This window comes from Saccopteryx leptura, chromosome 10 (assembly GCF_036850995.1).
Source record: "Saccopteryx leptura isolate mSacLep1 chromosome 10, mSacLep1_pri_phased_curated, whole genome shotgun sequence".
Taxonomy (NCBI): Eukaryota; Metazoa; Chordata; class Mammalia; order Chiroptera; family Emballonuridae; genus Saccopteryx; species Saccopteryx leptura.
In genome coordinates, this window is record NC_089512.1 from 13,899,414 (window position 1) to 13,914,081 (window position 14,668).

The following is a 14,668-nucleotide window of genomic DNA, read 5'->3' on the forward strand; positions in this document are numbered from 1 at the left end:
GACTCTATGGAGTGGATAGTCAAGACTTTCAGAAGTAAGAAAGGACATTATGATTGAGAGCCCCATGAATGTCTTGTTTCCTCTTCAGTGGCATCAGCCTGATGCGAGGCTATCTAAGCAGGCTTCTTCTGTCTGCTCATCTGTTGACCAATGTGCCTCTGATTACATGCACAGTTCTATGTGGGTTCATACATGTTAACCCCAACAGCTGGTAGCTCAGTGGCCTTGGGGGGATACCTTTCTCTCTTCCAGTAGTGAGAGACTCAATTCAGTGAAGATTTATTGAGTGTATTTTAAGTTAAGATAATATGCTAAGTGCTCTGACTAAACAGACTGTGTCATTCCTCAATAACAAATAGGTGTGAAGGGCTATAGTGTTGCCAAGCTCTGGGTTCGGCCCAAGGAGCCCGAGTGTGAACAAGCAGCTCTGCCCTCTTGAGATGACATCTTGCAGGGAACAAAAGTGGGAGGAGTGTTGTAAGAGTGATGTACAGGCACTGAGAGAGAGAACAGGGGAGGTAACCCTGGCTGTGAAATTAGCGCAGGCTTTTCTGATGCCACTTGTGGTGGCCGCAGGTTCAGGTTAGGTCCAACTCACAAAATGTAATAGGCTTTAATTTAATACAAGGCTTACTGAGCTGTACAGAATGATCCTCGACAAGACTTACTGCACCCACAGTAGGTATCCAGGGGCCCAACAGCTGTCACATACAATGCTTCTTTGACTCCTCATCTACACAAGGCAGGTATGGTTACTGTAGGCAAAACCCAAGGTGGGAAAGGCCACCCTGACACACAGAAGCAGCTCTAAGCTTGTGTCACAGTCACAGTTCTCTGGGTGTAGCCTCAGAGTTCAGGAGTTTGATAGAAAACCAACTCTGAGTATACGTGCTTCCACACTGATCATAACAGCAGTTTTCAAAGAGATGGCAGACCCAGGGTCACAGACCCAGGCGGGGGGTGGTTTGTTCAGTGCCCAGCCTGGCTTTCCGTCTTTGCTCCCTGCATCCTTCCCTGAGGACTGACAGCGACTACAGTGTGGCTCTGAAGCATGGACAGAGGTTCTGGTAGTGAGGAGAAGGTTCTGGTAGTGAGGAGATAGAGAAAAAGACAGTGGAAACAGCAAGGGTGAAGGTCTCAGGTCATGAGGACATGTTGGGGAGGGTGAGAAGCCCAATAGCTTTTACACAGAGGGCAGGGGAGACAGGAGCCAACCATACGAGACCTGGTAGCCCATCAGTGCCAAGGATTTTGGTCTTGATCACAAAGGAAACACGATCTGAGCAGATTAGATTTTTTTTAAAAAGTTACTCTGGCTGCTATGTGGAGAATTCATGGATAGAGTAGACAAGGCAGCCACTTCGGAGGCTGTGTTAGCACAGATGAGAGCCACGAAGCTGCACAGTGAAGATGAAAAGATATGGATGAGCGAATTCCAGAGACATTTAGAACAGAATGAGCTGGCCTTGCGCACTGAAGAGGAGTGTGAGTGTGTATCTGTGCGTGCAGAGTGTGTATATGTGCGTGCAGAGCGTGTATATGTGCGTGCAGAGTGTGTATATGTGCGTGCAGAGCGTGTATATGTGCGTGCAGAGCGTGTATATGTGCGTGCAGAGCGTGTATATGTGCGTGCAGAGTGTGTATATGTGCGTGCAGAGCGTGTATCTGTGCGTGCAGAGCGTGTATACGTGCGTGCAGAGCGTGTATACGTGCGTGCAGAGTGTGTATATGTGCGTGCAGAGCGTGTATATGTGCGTGCGGAGGTCTGTGTAGGGTAGTAGTGGGAAGTGCAGCGGAGAGAAACTGTTACGGGTGTTTCTCTGGTTTCCGGCCTGACTGGTGACACCTTTGCAGAAATGAGGACACCGGAGGAGAGACCTGATCACTAGCGAGGTTGACGGGAAGGCGTACGCAGAGAGGGGAGACTGAACGAAAGAATTCTATGTTGCATGGTGACCAGGAAATGAGGGAAGTCCAGTGTGGCACTAGGCTCAGCCCTCACCAGACTCCTGAAGACAGGGCAGTGAGACTTCACAGAGCTTCACTGAGGTCTAACGGGAAAGAGGGCACAAGGGATGTCCTCCTCCCCAGTCCCCCTAAAGCTAAGCTGCCACTCATCAAGTGCCACTCTGCCCACCAAGCAAATGCCTGATCAGCTTGTCTGAAACGGATGGAATGTGACTGAGGAGCGCTGGCTAACCCGGTAACTGAAGAAAGCCTTTGGCATAAGGAGGCTGAGATAGAGCAAAAGCAAAAGCGACTGTTGTCTCAGTCAGTCTGGGCTGCTGTAACAAAATACCACAGACTGGGGGTCTTATAAACAACGGAAATTTACTCCTCACAGTCTGGAGGCTGGAAGTCTAGGATTAGCACCAGCATAGTCGGGTTGTAGGGACGTCGTCTTCGGGGTTGCAGACGGCGTACCCTCTTTGTGTTCTCACGTGGTGGGAGGAGGACTACAGAGCTCTCTTGGGGGGCTCTTTCACAAGGGCTCCCCCTCGTGACGTGACTACCTCCCAAAGGCCGAAGTAATACCATCACATTGGGAGTTAAGATTTCACCACATTCAGTTCATAAGAACCATGGATAAAACAACATGAATTCAGAGAAGCAAAGGGGCCTTTGAAATTTTAAATAGGGTCCTCGGTGAGCTTTTAAAGGATAGTATACACATAAGAACAAAAATAGCTTGTTTTGAAAAAGAAACAGAGAGAAAGAAAGTTTTTTTTTTTTTTTTTTTTACAATATGATTACAAAGAATCAATAGTAGAATTAAAAGATAAAGTTGAGGAAATTACCCGGAATTTAGCAACAAAAGATAGACACAGAAAATATCAGAATAAATTTCAATCCAGAACTTCTAACTTTTGACAAAGTAGGAATTCTAGTGGAGCACAGAGAAAACAAAGGGAAGAATTAGCAAAGAAATAAGAGAATTTCCCTGGGATTGAGATGCAAATCCCTCGCTGTCCCATAAAGTGCCCAGCACGACGGATGGCAAAGGACAGTGCCAAGTGCAGCGTCATGGCATTTCAGAATCTTTTGGGGAGAAGATCTTAAAACCAAAGAGGAAAAGGTCATCCACGAGAAACAAAAATCAAAATGGCATCAGAATTGCCACCAGCAACATAGGATAGTAGCTGAGCTGTGCCTCCATATTTTCAAGGAAAAATGATTTTCACCTGACCTGTGGGCACAGTAGATAAAGTGTTGACCTGGAACACTGAGGTCGCTGATTTAAAACCCTGGGCTTGCCTGGTCAAGGCACGTACAAGAAGCAATTACTTTGAGTTGGTGCTTCCTGCCTCTCCCCCTACTGTCTCTCTCCCCCCTCTCTTAAAACTCAATAAAATAAAATCTAAAGAAAAAAAAAAAGGAAAAATGATTTTCAACTCAGAGTTCTATTTCTGACCAAACTATCAATCAGTTGTGAAGTTCAAGTTATACTCATACATGCAAAACCACCCAGCCTTGTTAAGAAGCTATTTAAGATTTGCTCCAGAATAATGAGGAATAAAACTTGGAAAGAGCAACACACAAGAGCCAAGAAAAAATATATTTGACCCAGGAGAGCCATTGACACAGGCCACAGTATTTTTCTATAAAGTGGAATGGGATTGACTACCATAGTGGAAGTTAATCACCAAGGACTAAAATGGATAAATATCAGTATAAGTATTGTATTTAGAGGTATGAACATAAAAGGGTTAAAAGTAGTTGAATTTAGGATGTGTAAATGATGATTGAAGAAATATGGCATGATATTCTTTGCAAATCTTAGGTGCTATGTGATTTTTAAACCACACACGTTTTACTTTGATTAAAATACTACATTTGTTAAAAATTAAGAAAGTGCATACCCTTTGCATATCATTTAGATACACATAATGTATGTGACACAGGCAAAGACCTGTGTACAAGATATTCATTATTTGTAGAGTAAAACCCAAATGTTTGTAAAAGCAAAATGCTATTAACAACTGAAATGCAAATATTCACCATTGGCAGAGCAGTTAGATAAACCATAGGACTCTAAGACATGAAAAGAAATGACATTTCTCCTTGTATGCTGATTTGGGAAGATCTTCAAGCTATGTCATTTCATGAAAAAAGCAAGGTGCAAGAGCATGTTTAAAGATTGCTTCCATTATGTACTTATGGAAGATGTATATTGATATATATGTGCTTCTATAGTCATAGAAAACTTCTAGAAAGTTACAAAGGTAATGTAAACTGTTGCCTCGAGGAAGTAGCACTGAGGGTCTGGGGAGAGAGGGAGACTTGCTATTTATTGTATACCCTTTTGACTATTAATTGTTCATTATGTCATTGCACTTAATTTTTTAATGAAAAACTGCTATTATGAATTTCCTAATCAGTCTACTTGAAAAGAGTCAACGGATACCCGCATTAAGGCTGGGAGGGTTGGCAGGTAGGAGGCTGTGGCCACTTGACACATTCTCTCTTCACCCAGGACTTTTGGGTGTGAGCCTGTGGCCCTCAGAAGAACCAGTGCTTGTGGGGGTGGGGCTGGGATCTAGGGAATATTACCCCTTCTTTTCCCTTTTTTCCATATCCAGTGGCTGTCCCCACAACTACGAATGCAAGCGCACCCAATGTAATCCTGACTATGGCTATACAAATTTTGACAACTTCAGTTGGTCTTTTCTTGCCATGTTCCGGCTTATGACCCAAGATTCCTGGGAGAAGCTTTATCGACAGGTTATCTTCTTTTTTTATTCTTTCTCTCTCAATATCTCAATATATCTATCATTTATTTATAATCTACATCTATTCTTCACCTTTGTCATTTATTCCTCATCCTTACATTGTGCTTTAGAGATTCTATTAGAAACATCAAAAATGTATAAACATGATATACGGGAGAACAGTGCACAGACACTTCTCTTTCTAGAAATATGACACCTCTCTAGATTTCCTCTTGCCTAAAGTTCTACCACTAAGCATTTCAGTTTTCATGAAATGTTGCTATCGCTCTTCCTTTATTAATTTCAAAATGCAAATACTCTCGAGAAGATCATAGGAAATTCACTGAGTCTTCCATGGGGACATATGGATGGCATCTCTTCCCAGAGAGACAGGGCATCAGGAGCCCCTGGTTGACTATAGATGCTGCTGTGAGCAGCTGAGCCAACCAGTGCTGGGGTAGACCAGTTGGTGCTGTTCCGTTTCGACTTGAAATGATGTCAACCTCGTGTGGAAGGAGGCTTCCGATGCCAGTGTGTGCTCTCTCCCTTGAATGATGTCAACCTCGTGTGGAAGGAGGCTTCCGATGCCAGTGTGTGCTCTCTCCCTTGAATGATGTCAACCTCGTGTGGAAGGAGGCTTCCGATGCCAGTGTGTGCTCTCTCCCTTGAATGATGTCAACCTCGTGTGGAAGGAGGCTTCCGATGCCAGTGTGTGCTCTCTCCCTTGCAGACTTTGCGCACCTCGGGGCTCTTCTCAGTCTTCTTCTTTGTGGTAGTCATATTCCTGGGCTCTTTCTACCTGATTAACTTAACCCTGGCTGTCGTCACCATGGCTTATGAGGAACAGAACAGGAACGTAGCTGCTGAGACGGAGGCCAAGGAGAAGATGTTCCAGGAAGCCCAGCAGCTGCTAAAAGAGGAAAAGGAGGTAGGTGCTCATGGGGTCAGACAGTGGGCTCTACTTGAGGGGACTCCAGAGGCCATGGGGCCTGAGGTTTAGGCTGCTCTATGAGGCTTGGTCGCAGCATTCTGCCTACGGGTGCTATTTTGAGAACTTAAACCTCTTGCAGACGGGCTCTGCTGCTCTCTCACTAAGACGCTCAGGCGCGGGGCTCTTGGGAACGGGGAACCCTTGGTGTGGTTCCTCTTTGACCTTCTGAAACCTGGGCTTTCTAGGACAGATTCCAGGTTGCTGGCTAGAGGAGATATATAGTCAGGCTCTGCCCCAGGCTTTCTTGTGGCAGTTTGGGGTTGTTTGTGTCATCTATTTAAGTCAATTATGGTGACTCTAGAGACAACAGCCATGATCATCTCTCTTTTCTTGAAATTTCTGTCACATATATAGACCATTCTCATTGTTTCCCTGGTATCATTACATTTTTCCAGTTCAGTTCTGAGATATTAAGAGAAGGAACCATGTTTTCTGCTCCTCACCCTCCACAGAGATTTGTCAGGGGGAAGCCTATTGTAGTGCTTAATATGTGCATCACAGGCACAAACATTTATTGAGTGCCCAGCACACACTGGACACTGCTAAGGGTCAGTGATACAGAGATATGAAAGAGTCCACCCTGCCTCCGAGGGCTGCAGTCCCTGAGGGCAAATAGGACATGTGCCCAGCAAAATACGGCAAAGCCAGTAGGTGATGAGCAGTGCACACGGTGCAGTGCTACCAGAAAAGAGGAGAGAACGTTCATGAAGGTCAAGGTCATTTGCATTTTATGTAGGGAGGTATAATCTGTTCAATTGCTTTTGTTCATTTTCTAAGGCTCTGATTGCCATGGGAATCGACAGAAGTTCGCTTAATTCCCTTGAAGTATCATCTTTTTCCCCAAAGAAGAGAAAACTGTTTGGTAATAAGAAAAGGAAGTCCATCTTTTTCAGAGAGTCTGGGAAAGAACAGGTTCGAGGATCGGATTCTGACGAAGATTCCCCCAAAAAGGTAAGTAAGTGTTGGCCAAGGAATTAATGATAGGTCAAGTTGTCACTCTAATTGAAAGGATTCATTCATTCTTTTACTCACTTATTCACTCATCCGTTTGCACATGCTTTTCTTCACTCATGTGTCCATTCAGTTAGCCATTTATTTACAGGCAGCTGGTTGAAGTGTAAACTGTGTTTACTATCTGCTTGGCTCTGGGGTAGGCCCTGGAGATACCTGAGATGTATGAGACCAGCTAATAACCACGAAGACACACTAAAAAGGAGGCAGTCGCTCTTCACTGTGATGACTGACGTGATTGCTGTGGGAGAGCAGCGTTCTCTCCCAAGCAAACCCTGAGGCGTTAGAGTGCAGGCAGAGTATCGAGAAAGCGACCCCGGGAGCCCGTTAGGGTGCAGGCCGAGTATCGAGAAAGCGACCCCGGGAGCCCGTTAGAGTGCAGGCCGAGTATCGAGAAAGTGACCCCGGGAGCCCGTTAGAGTGCAGGCCGAGTATCGAGAAAGTGACCCCGGGAGCCCGTTAGGGTGCAGGCCGAGTATCGAGAAAGTGACCCCGGGAGCCCGTTAGGGTGCAGGCCGAGTATCGAGAAAGCGACCCCGGGAGCCCGTTAGGGTGCAGGCCGAGTATCGAGAAAGCGACCCCGGGAGCCCGTTAGGGTGCAGGCCGAGTATCGAGAAAGCGACCCCGGGAGCCCGTTAGGGTGCAGGCCGAGTATCGAGAAAGCGACCCCGGGAGCCCGTTAGGGTGCAGGCCGAGTATCGAGAAAGTGACCCCGGGAGCCCGTTAGAGTGCAGGCCGAGTATCGAGAAAGTGACCCCGGGAGGCCCGAGGGCGGAGGGGAGGAGAGGCAGTGGACGAGAGGGTGGTCAGGTTCTCTCCCAAGCAAACCCTGAGGCGTTAGAGTGCAGGCAGAGTATCGAGAAAGTGACCCCGGGAGCCCGGAGGGCGGAGGGGAGGAGAGGCAGTGGACGAGAGGGTGGTCAGCGGAAGTGCATTTTCAAGCCCGGTGCCCCTGACGATATGATACGTGGAGTCTAACCTCCCTGGGGAGGGGGTGCTAGAGTATTTATACCCCAGCTTTGGTCCATCATTGGTTCAGGACTGCTGGGGTCCGGAGACAGTGAGTTTCCTGTATTTCTGACTTGCGACAAAGGGGAGTTTGGGTCACCAGAGAAAGCCCTCAGCTGAGGCCCAAAGATATATGGAGTGGTGGGATTCAAATAGCTTAACAACCAGTCCTCTGCTCTGATGACCTTTCTAAGTATAAGAAAACAATATACAGAAAGGTAGTTTATTATTTCATGCATTTAATACTTAAATAAGAACAATATAAGAGGTATTCAAAACTAGATTATATTATAAGAAAGTTCTAAAATATTAATAAAAAAATATTAAATAATACCTGACAAAAACAATAAAACTGTTATTTAAGATATTTCAATATTGCTTCTTGAATCTGGGGCATAACACAAAGCTAAAACAAATGACAGCTTGTCACCCTGTGGTTATTTAGCACTTTTTCTCTTTATGTTATATGTTTTACAAAGTAATAAATGCAAAGGAATTAAAATGTAATATTTCATCAAAGGTATAATGAGTTTTATGAAATGAATAAGTAAATATTACAAGCATAGTTCTGTCAAGTTTTTTTCACCTACGTACGGAATGAACATTACTACGGGCATTTATATATAATATGCTCTTGCGCAGATGAACATTAATAGAGTAAGAAATATAAATTTGTGATTTCCACATTGAGTGGCTGCCCAGGTGCCCACCTTAGAGAGAACCCTGATTACAAGTGCCATTTTGACAACTGGTTTGCCAAACTCAACAAAAAATCCGGTATCAGTTCTGCTGAACCAGTGTGAACCGGTTGAATCCAGCACTGGACATATGGATGAGGCCAATAACAGCATCTACTTCAGATAACCAACTCAGACTTGGTGAGGGCGAGGGAGGAGCAGATCAGGAAAAAGTTCCCAGAGGAAGCAGTATCAGAGCTGCAAAGCTGGATTAATAAGCCAAAGGAAGAATTGAACATGACAGGTAGAACACCATGCGCAAAGGCAAAGGCTTAGAAGCAAAGGAAAGCAGGAGAACGGGACCCAGTAGAAAACTTGCCTGTGTACGTGTGATAGGCTGAAGGGGTGGGTCACAGGAGGCTGTAGCAGTAAGATGGGAGCCGTCACAGAGGCCTTGGACCCAAGCTAAGCAGGTCACCTTTTTACACTGACAGCAAGGGGTTAAGCAGCATTTTTTAAAATTTATTTATTTATTTATTTTAGAGAGACAGAAAGACAGACAGACAGGAAGGGAGAGGGATGATAAGCATCAAATCATAGTTGCGGCACCTTAGTTGTTAATTACTTTCTCATCTGTGCCTTGACTGGGAGCTCCCGCCAAGCCAGTGACCCCTTGCTCAAGCCAGCGACCTTGGCTCAAGCCAGTGACCATGGGGTCATGTATTTGATCCCATACTCAAGCTGGTGAGCCTGCGCTCAAAGCCGGTGACCTCAGGGTTTTGAACCTAGGTCCTCCACATCCCAGGTCGATGCTCTATATCCACTGCACCACTGCCTGGTCAGGCGGTTAAGTAACATTGAAAAGTTTTAAGCAAAATAGTGATATGACCAAGTTTCCAGTTTTGCATTGAAGAGTGAGGATTGGTGGAGGGCAAGACTAGAGTCAACCAATTAAGTTGTTGCAGTAATCCAGTAAGAGGTGAGAGTAGCTAGGCCAGGGGGGGTGAAGAGAGATGAGCAGATTACAGTGCTCTCCAGAAGATAAAACTTGGCAATTGATTAGCTCTAGAGCAGGGGTCCCCAAACTTTTTACACAGGGGGCCAGTTCACTGTCCCTCAGACGGTTGGAGGGCCAGACTATAAAAAAAACTATGAACAAATCCCTATGCACACTGCACATATCTTATTTTAAAGTAAAAAAAAAAAAAACGGGAACAAATACAATATTTAAAATAAAGAACAAGTAAATTTAAATCAACAAACTGACCAGTATTTCAATGGGAACTATGCTCCTCTCACTGACCACCAATGAAAGAGGTGCCTCTTCTGGAAGTGCGGCGGGGGCCAGATAAATGGCCTCAGGGGGCCGCATGCGGCCCACGGGCCGTAGTTTGGGGACCCCTGCTCTAGAGGGTAGGTAGGGATGGTGCCCAGTTTGTGGCTTTATTGGTTGACTTGTGGGGGGGAATTTGCTGGGACAGAAAAGGAACTTGTTCTGGGGATATTGAAGATGGCAAGTTTAGTTTTGGACTGTCAATTTTGAGGTACTTGTGGGGCATCCAAGCAGAGATAGAAGTCAATTGGATATGCCAAAGTAAAGTTATGGGGGATGTGCAGTCGGAAAAAAGCGCCATTCTTATCATTAAGGTGGGAGATGTTTAAACATGTTTGAGTTGTGGAGAGAGAAGTCAGAAACAGGGAAGATGTTGAAGGCACAGGCCAAGGGAGTAATGGCTGGAGCCACTTTCCTGGGCTAGCAGGGAGGTGAAGCGGGCAGCAGGGGCATGTCTGGGGGTGGGGGGGAGGGAGTGGAGGCGCCTTTGCAAAAGGAGCTGTCCACTGCTGTGAGCGGCTCTCTGGTGCAGGGACAGTGTTTAGAGGCTTCTTTGCTGTCGGACCACAGCATATTGAAGAGACTACAAACACTTAATATTTTGAAAGTTTCTCCTTGTTCCCCAAAGACCCAAACACCTAATATAAAGTGTCTGTTCCCTTTAATTAGAACGGGAAAGAGCTATAGAAAGATTACAGGTTGCCTTTCGAATAGCTTATCACAAAGGGATAGTTCCCTCTGGAGCTCTGGTTGGTCAGAACTTTTGGGAAATTAGTCATTGTTTCTCAAATTTCCTGGATAGCTGAAGGTTTATGTCTTTTAACTGCCAGAGAGTTTAGGGTTTAGGTAAAGCATAACCTGAGAAAGTGCTTGAGGTTTAGTACATAGGTTTTGTGACACTCATTTTGACTGTTCTTTTCAGTTACTAACTGTTTCACAACCTATTTAGGCTGCCATTCAGGGCACTTCACTCTCTGGCCCCACGGCACCTCTCTAAATTTACCTGCCCCTTGCAAACAGTGTTTCCAAATCATAGTCTCTGTTTGCTTTCTTACCCTGAATCCTCGCACATTAGTTTCTGTTAAGTTTTGTTTGCTTTTTGTTGACAATGAATAAATCACAAATAACATTTTCTGTAGGTAGGCTTCTAGAAATGTTCACACAGAACAATTATGAGTGATCAAACCATTTTTCTCCTACTTATTAACTATGAAATAAGAAAAGTGAACATTTGTCATGCCATGATATTGAAATGAGTCCACCCATTATAAAATATTGAACATCTTTGCTGTATGTGGCGCTGAAACTCAGGAGTCTGTGAGGTTTCGGGGAGAGGCAGCTTCCATGACAAGGTCCACCATGTCCTCTTTTACAGCCACAGCTCCTAGAGCAAACCAAACGACTGTCCCAGAACCTGTCGGTGGACTTCTGTGAAGAGCACGGAGACCCCTTTCAAAGGCAGAGGGCGCTGAGCGCGGTCAGCATCCTCACCATCACCATGCAGGGTACGTTCTACCTCCCAGCCCGGGGGAGCCTAATCGCCGTGACGTCCTTCCGCTCTCCCGCTCGTCAGCCCCCAGAAGCTCTCTGCAGCCCCCTGTACTTCTTGCAAAGAGTGATTTCTCGTGCCTTCTTGGAGACTGTAAGCACAGTGGGTTGGAGAAGTGGGTTTTCCCAGCAGGCCTACCCTGAGCCGGCACATGGGTAGTATGAGAACCAGCTAGAAAGGACCAAGAGCACAGACGGAACCTCCTGCGTCGGCCAGGCAGTCACAGGAGGTCTTAGTAACAGTGATAGTTAGCCCAGAACAGTGGACATAGACGTTTCCAGTAGGTGGCAGCTGTCATTGAAGTTAGGGTTAGGAATCTGGTCCGGATGATAGAAGACCTGTATAGACAGGCTGGATCCATATGACAGACCTGGTAAACAACAGATGACAGGGACCCAACTAAAAGGGTTTGTATTGAAGGGCAGGACTCCATTTTCTGCAAGGAGAGCATCAAATGGACCACTTAGCACTTCTGCGCCTACTGTATCACCTCCCTTGGCTTGCGTGAGTCCCCGAAACAGTGCCAGGGAAACCAGAGGTGCAGCTGCTCTGGGACCTGAGCAAACAGGTGCTCCTGTCTATCTCCTCTCCTGTCTCTGAACCCTGATAGCTCCTGTGCTGCTGTTACAGCTGTCAGCATGGTCTGCCTTGAGTGAGCATAACGTGGGCTTGTGTCTGTCTCTTGTGGGTTCACAATATAAGTATAAAGACTTGATGTACTTGACTATCCACAGGAAGTTGCATGTGGAAAACCTTTCTGGCTACACCAGTCAGTGTCCTTGTTAGCTGATCACGTGCTGTCACAGAGACCCTAGGAAAGAGGGGGGAAGGAGTGCACTCAGGCACGGAGCAGCCAGGCTGGTTCAGAGACAACTCCTCACCTGCTCTCTCATTCTCCTCCTCCAGAACAAGAAAAATCCCAGGAGCCTTGCTTCCCATGTGGGGAAAACCTGGCATCCAAGTACCTCATCTGGGACTGTAGCCCGCGGTGGCTGTGCTTTAAGAAGGCCCTGAGGACCGTGATGACCGACCCCTTCACTGAGCTGGCCATCACCGTCTGCATCATCATCAACACTGTCTTTTTGGCCATGGAGCATCACAATATGAACAAAGATTTTGAGTCGATGTTGACTACAGGAAATTTGGTAACTTCAGGCTTTTTAAAGTGTAAAACATAATTCAAACTTTGAATTCTCTCTTTTAAAGTCTAAACATTTTGTGAGTGGCCCAACCTAACCTAGCTCTTTAGTCACCTTAAGCGGAGTAAAGGGAAAGATGACTTTTAGGGTTCTGTGTTTACCCAGTTCAGTAGTGTCCCGTGGGTCCTCTGTGGGCCCTCTAGCATGTTAAAGTGACTTTTTAGTCACTAAAGAGTCATCCAGTGGTAGCCCAGAAGCAAGTAGATATCTTTTTATTTATTTTTTATTTTTTTACAGGGACAGAGAGAGAGTCAGAGAGAGGGATAGATAGGGACAGACAGACAGGAACGGAGAGAGATGAGAAGCATCAATCATCAGTTTTCGTTGGGACTCCTTAGTTGTTCATTGATTGCTTTCTTATATGTGCCTTGACCACGGGCCTTCAGCAGACCGAGTAACCCCTTGCTTGAGTCAGCAACCTTAGGTCCAAGCTGGTGAGCTTTTTTTTTTTTTTTTTTTTTTTTGCTCAAACCAGATGAGCCCGCACTCAAACTGGCAACCTCAGGGTCTAGAACCTGGGTCCTTCTGCATCCCAGTCCGACGCTCTATCCACTGTGCTACCGCCTGGTCAGGCGCAAGTAGATATCTTAACATGTCAACTATTTGGGTTAAATAATTAAGAAAACATATCCATAGGCCCATAGTAATGAGTACCATGGTCCCTGATGATACTGATGACATCGTTTGTCAAACAATAATGTGATTGCCATTGCTAGGTGTTATTCCCCTGGAAAGATGAGTCAGGGTCTGGCAGGTGTGGGAGGTTTGCTCTCTGGGAAGGCGTGTCGGGGCTGGTGGGGCGGGGTGGGAGCAGGGTTTCAGACCTGAGCCTGCTTCGGCATCTTTCTCATTGGATGGAGCTAGTCTGTTACATTGGGAAAACTAAGGTAAATGACCAGACTTCTCATAGTTCCTGCAGAAGCCGTTCCCCCCACCCAAAAGATAATTAGTTTTCCAAATATCAGAAATAACAAATAATTACCAACTGAATGTTCTACCCTAATTAGTTAGTGATTTAATGGACTAGAAATCTTACCAGCATGTCTAGTTCTTTCTTCTTAAAGCTTTATTTTATTTTTTTTTAATTTAAAAAGCAATACACCCTTTTTAAATTTTATTTTAAAAATAAAGGAAAATAACAGAGGAAGGAAATACGAGGGAACTCATTTCCTATGGTTTTACTAGAAATAATAATCATTTTTAGCTTTGCCGAGTATTTCCCAGTAGTATATATGAATGTATGTGTGGATGGATGGATGTCTTTTTTAATTCATTTTTTTTACCTTGATGAAAACCCACTGTAGCTATTCAACTAGGAGTTGGTCCATAGAGCTACTTCTGTGCATCGGGTTTAGGATGGTGTAGAACTGAAGACAGGTAGCTCTCAACCTCAGTTCCACATTCCCCCTGGGAGGAACGGGGCTACAGTAAGACCACATGTAATCCAAGGCCAGGTGGTTCTCCTTCCAGGCAGCTTGAGTCTAAGTTCCTTTCCCCACACTGCCTTTGGGAAGAGATGCCCCATGGGTGTGCATGGATCAAGTTAGATTCCGTGCTGAATGTTAAACCTAACACACCTTCTGACAGGTGAGGCCTTCTGGGCTCCAGGCCAGTGTATCCAGCTATCTCCTGCTCAGGTATTCCAAGAATGGGCTGATGCCGTTGGTTGACTTGGAAGCAGAATGCTATTTCTTCATGGCCATGCTTCCTGCCTCAGCAGAGTCAGCAGACCCGTCTTTCAGCGGCTCCTGGTGGGTGGAGTTATTGGATAAGTTCCAGAGGGTCCCCAGAGAACCTGGAGTCATCCCTTGGACAGGGCTTTGCAGTTGCAAAGGTGGTCTGTCCATCACTTCATCAGCTGGTCCAACTGTGGAGAGCGACAAAAACCTTTCTCTCAGGTTTCCCACCAAAGACACATCCTGGATGTTGAGGAGAAGCTGCATTTTGTAGTCATAGCAGACTAGTTAAGTGATTTGTCTTCTTTACCCTCTCCAGAGGCAGAAGGAAGCACAGGGACATTGTTGGTGTCTGAGGACACAGGCAGCAGCTGCACCCCAACTCCTGAAAATTGATGAGAAACACATAGAGCTGGCCACCTCGCCTGTGCCTCCATTCCACGTGCACCATTCCCTAGACATGCAATACAAAGATGGCAGCCACCCCATTATGCCCTCATGGTGCTGATTGAGGG

General features: G+C 45.8%; 1 protein-coding gene and 1 long non-coding RNA gene across 2 annotated transcripts in view; one reads left to right on the top strand and one right to left on the bottom strand.

Annotated features, from left to right (window-relative positions):
- The window catches only part of LOC136382571 (uncharacterized), a 420,231-nt gene that overhangs the window by 122,814 nt on the left and 282,749 nt on the right, over nt 1–14,668 (bottom strand). The window lies entirely within an intron of this gene.
- Nucleotides 1–14,668, top strand: part of SCN11A (sodium voltage-gated channel alpha subunit 11) — a 138,763-nt gene that overhangs the window by 76,764 nt on the left and 47,331 nt on the right. Inside the window, exons 10-14 of the mRNA XM_066351988.1 lie at nt 4,581–4,722; nt 5,440–5,637; nt 6,478–6,651; nt 11,105–11,234; nt 12,185–12,423. Of these exons, the coding sequence (XP_066208085.1) occupies nt 4,581–4,722; nt 5,440–5,637; nt 6,478–6,651; nt 11,105–11,234; nt 12,185–12,423 (883 nt within the window). The remainder of the gene's footprint in view (nt 1–4,580; nt 4,723–5,439; nt 5,638–6,477; nt 6,652–11,104; nt 11,235–12,184; nt 12,424–14,668) is intronic.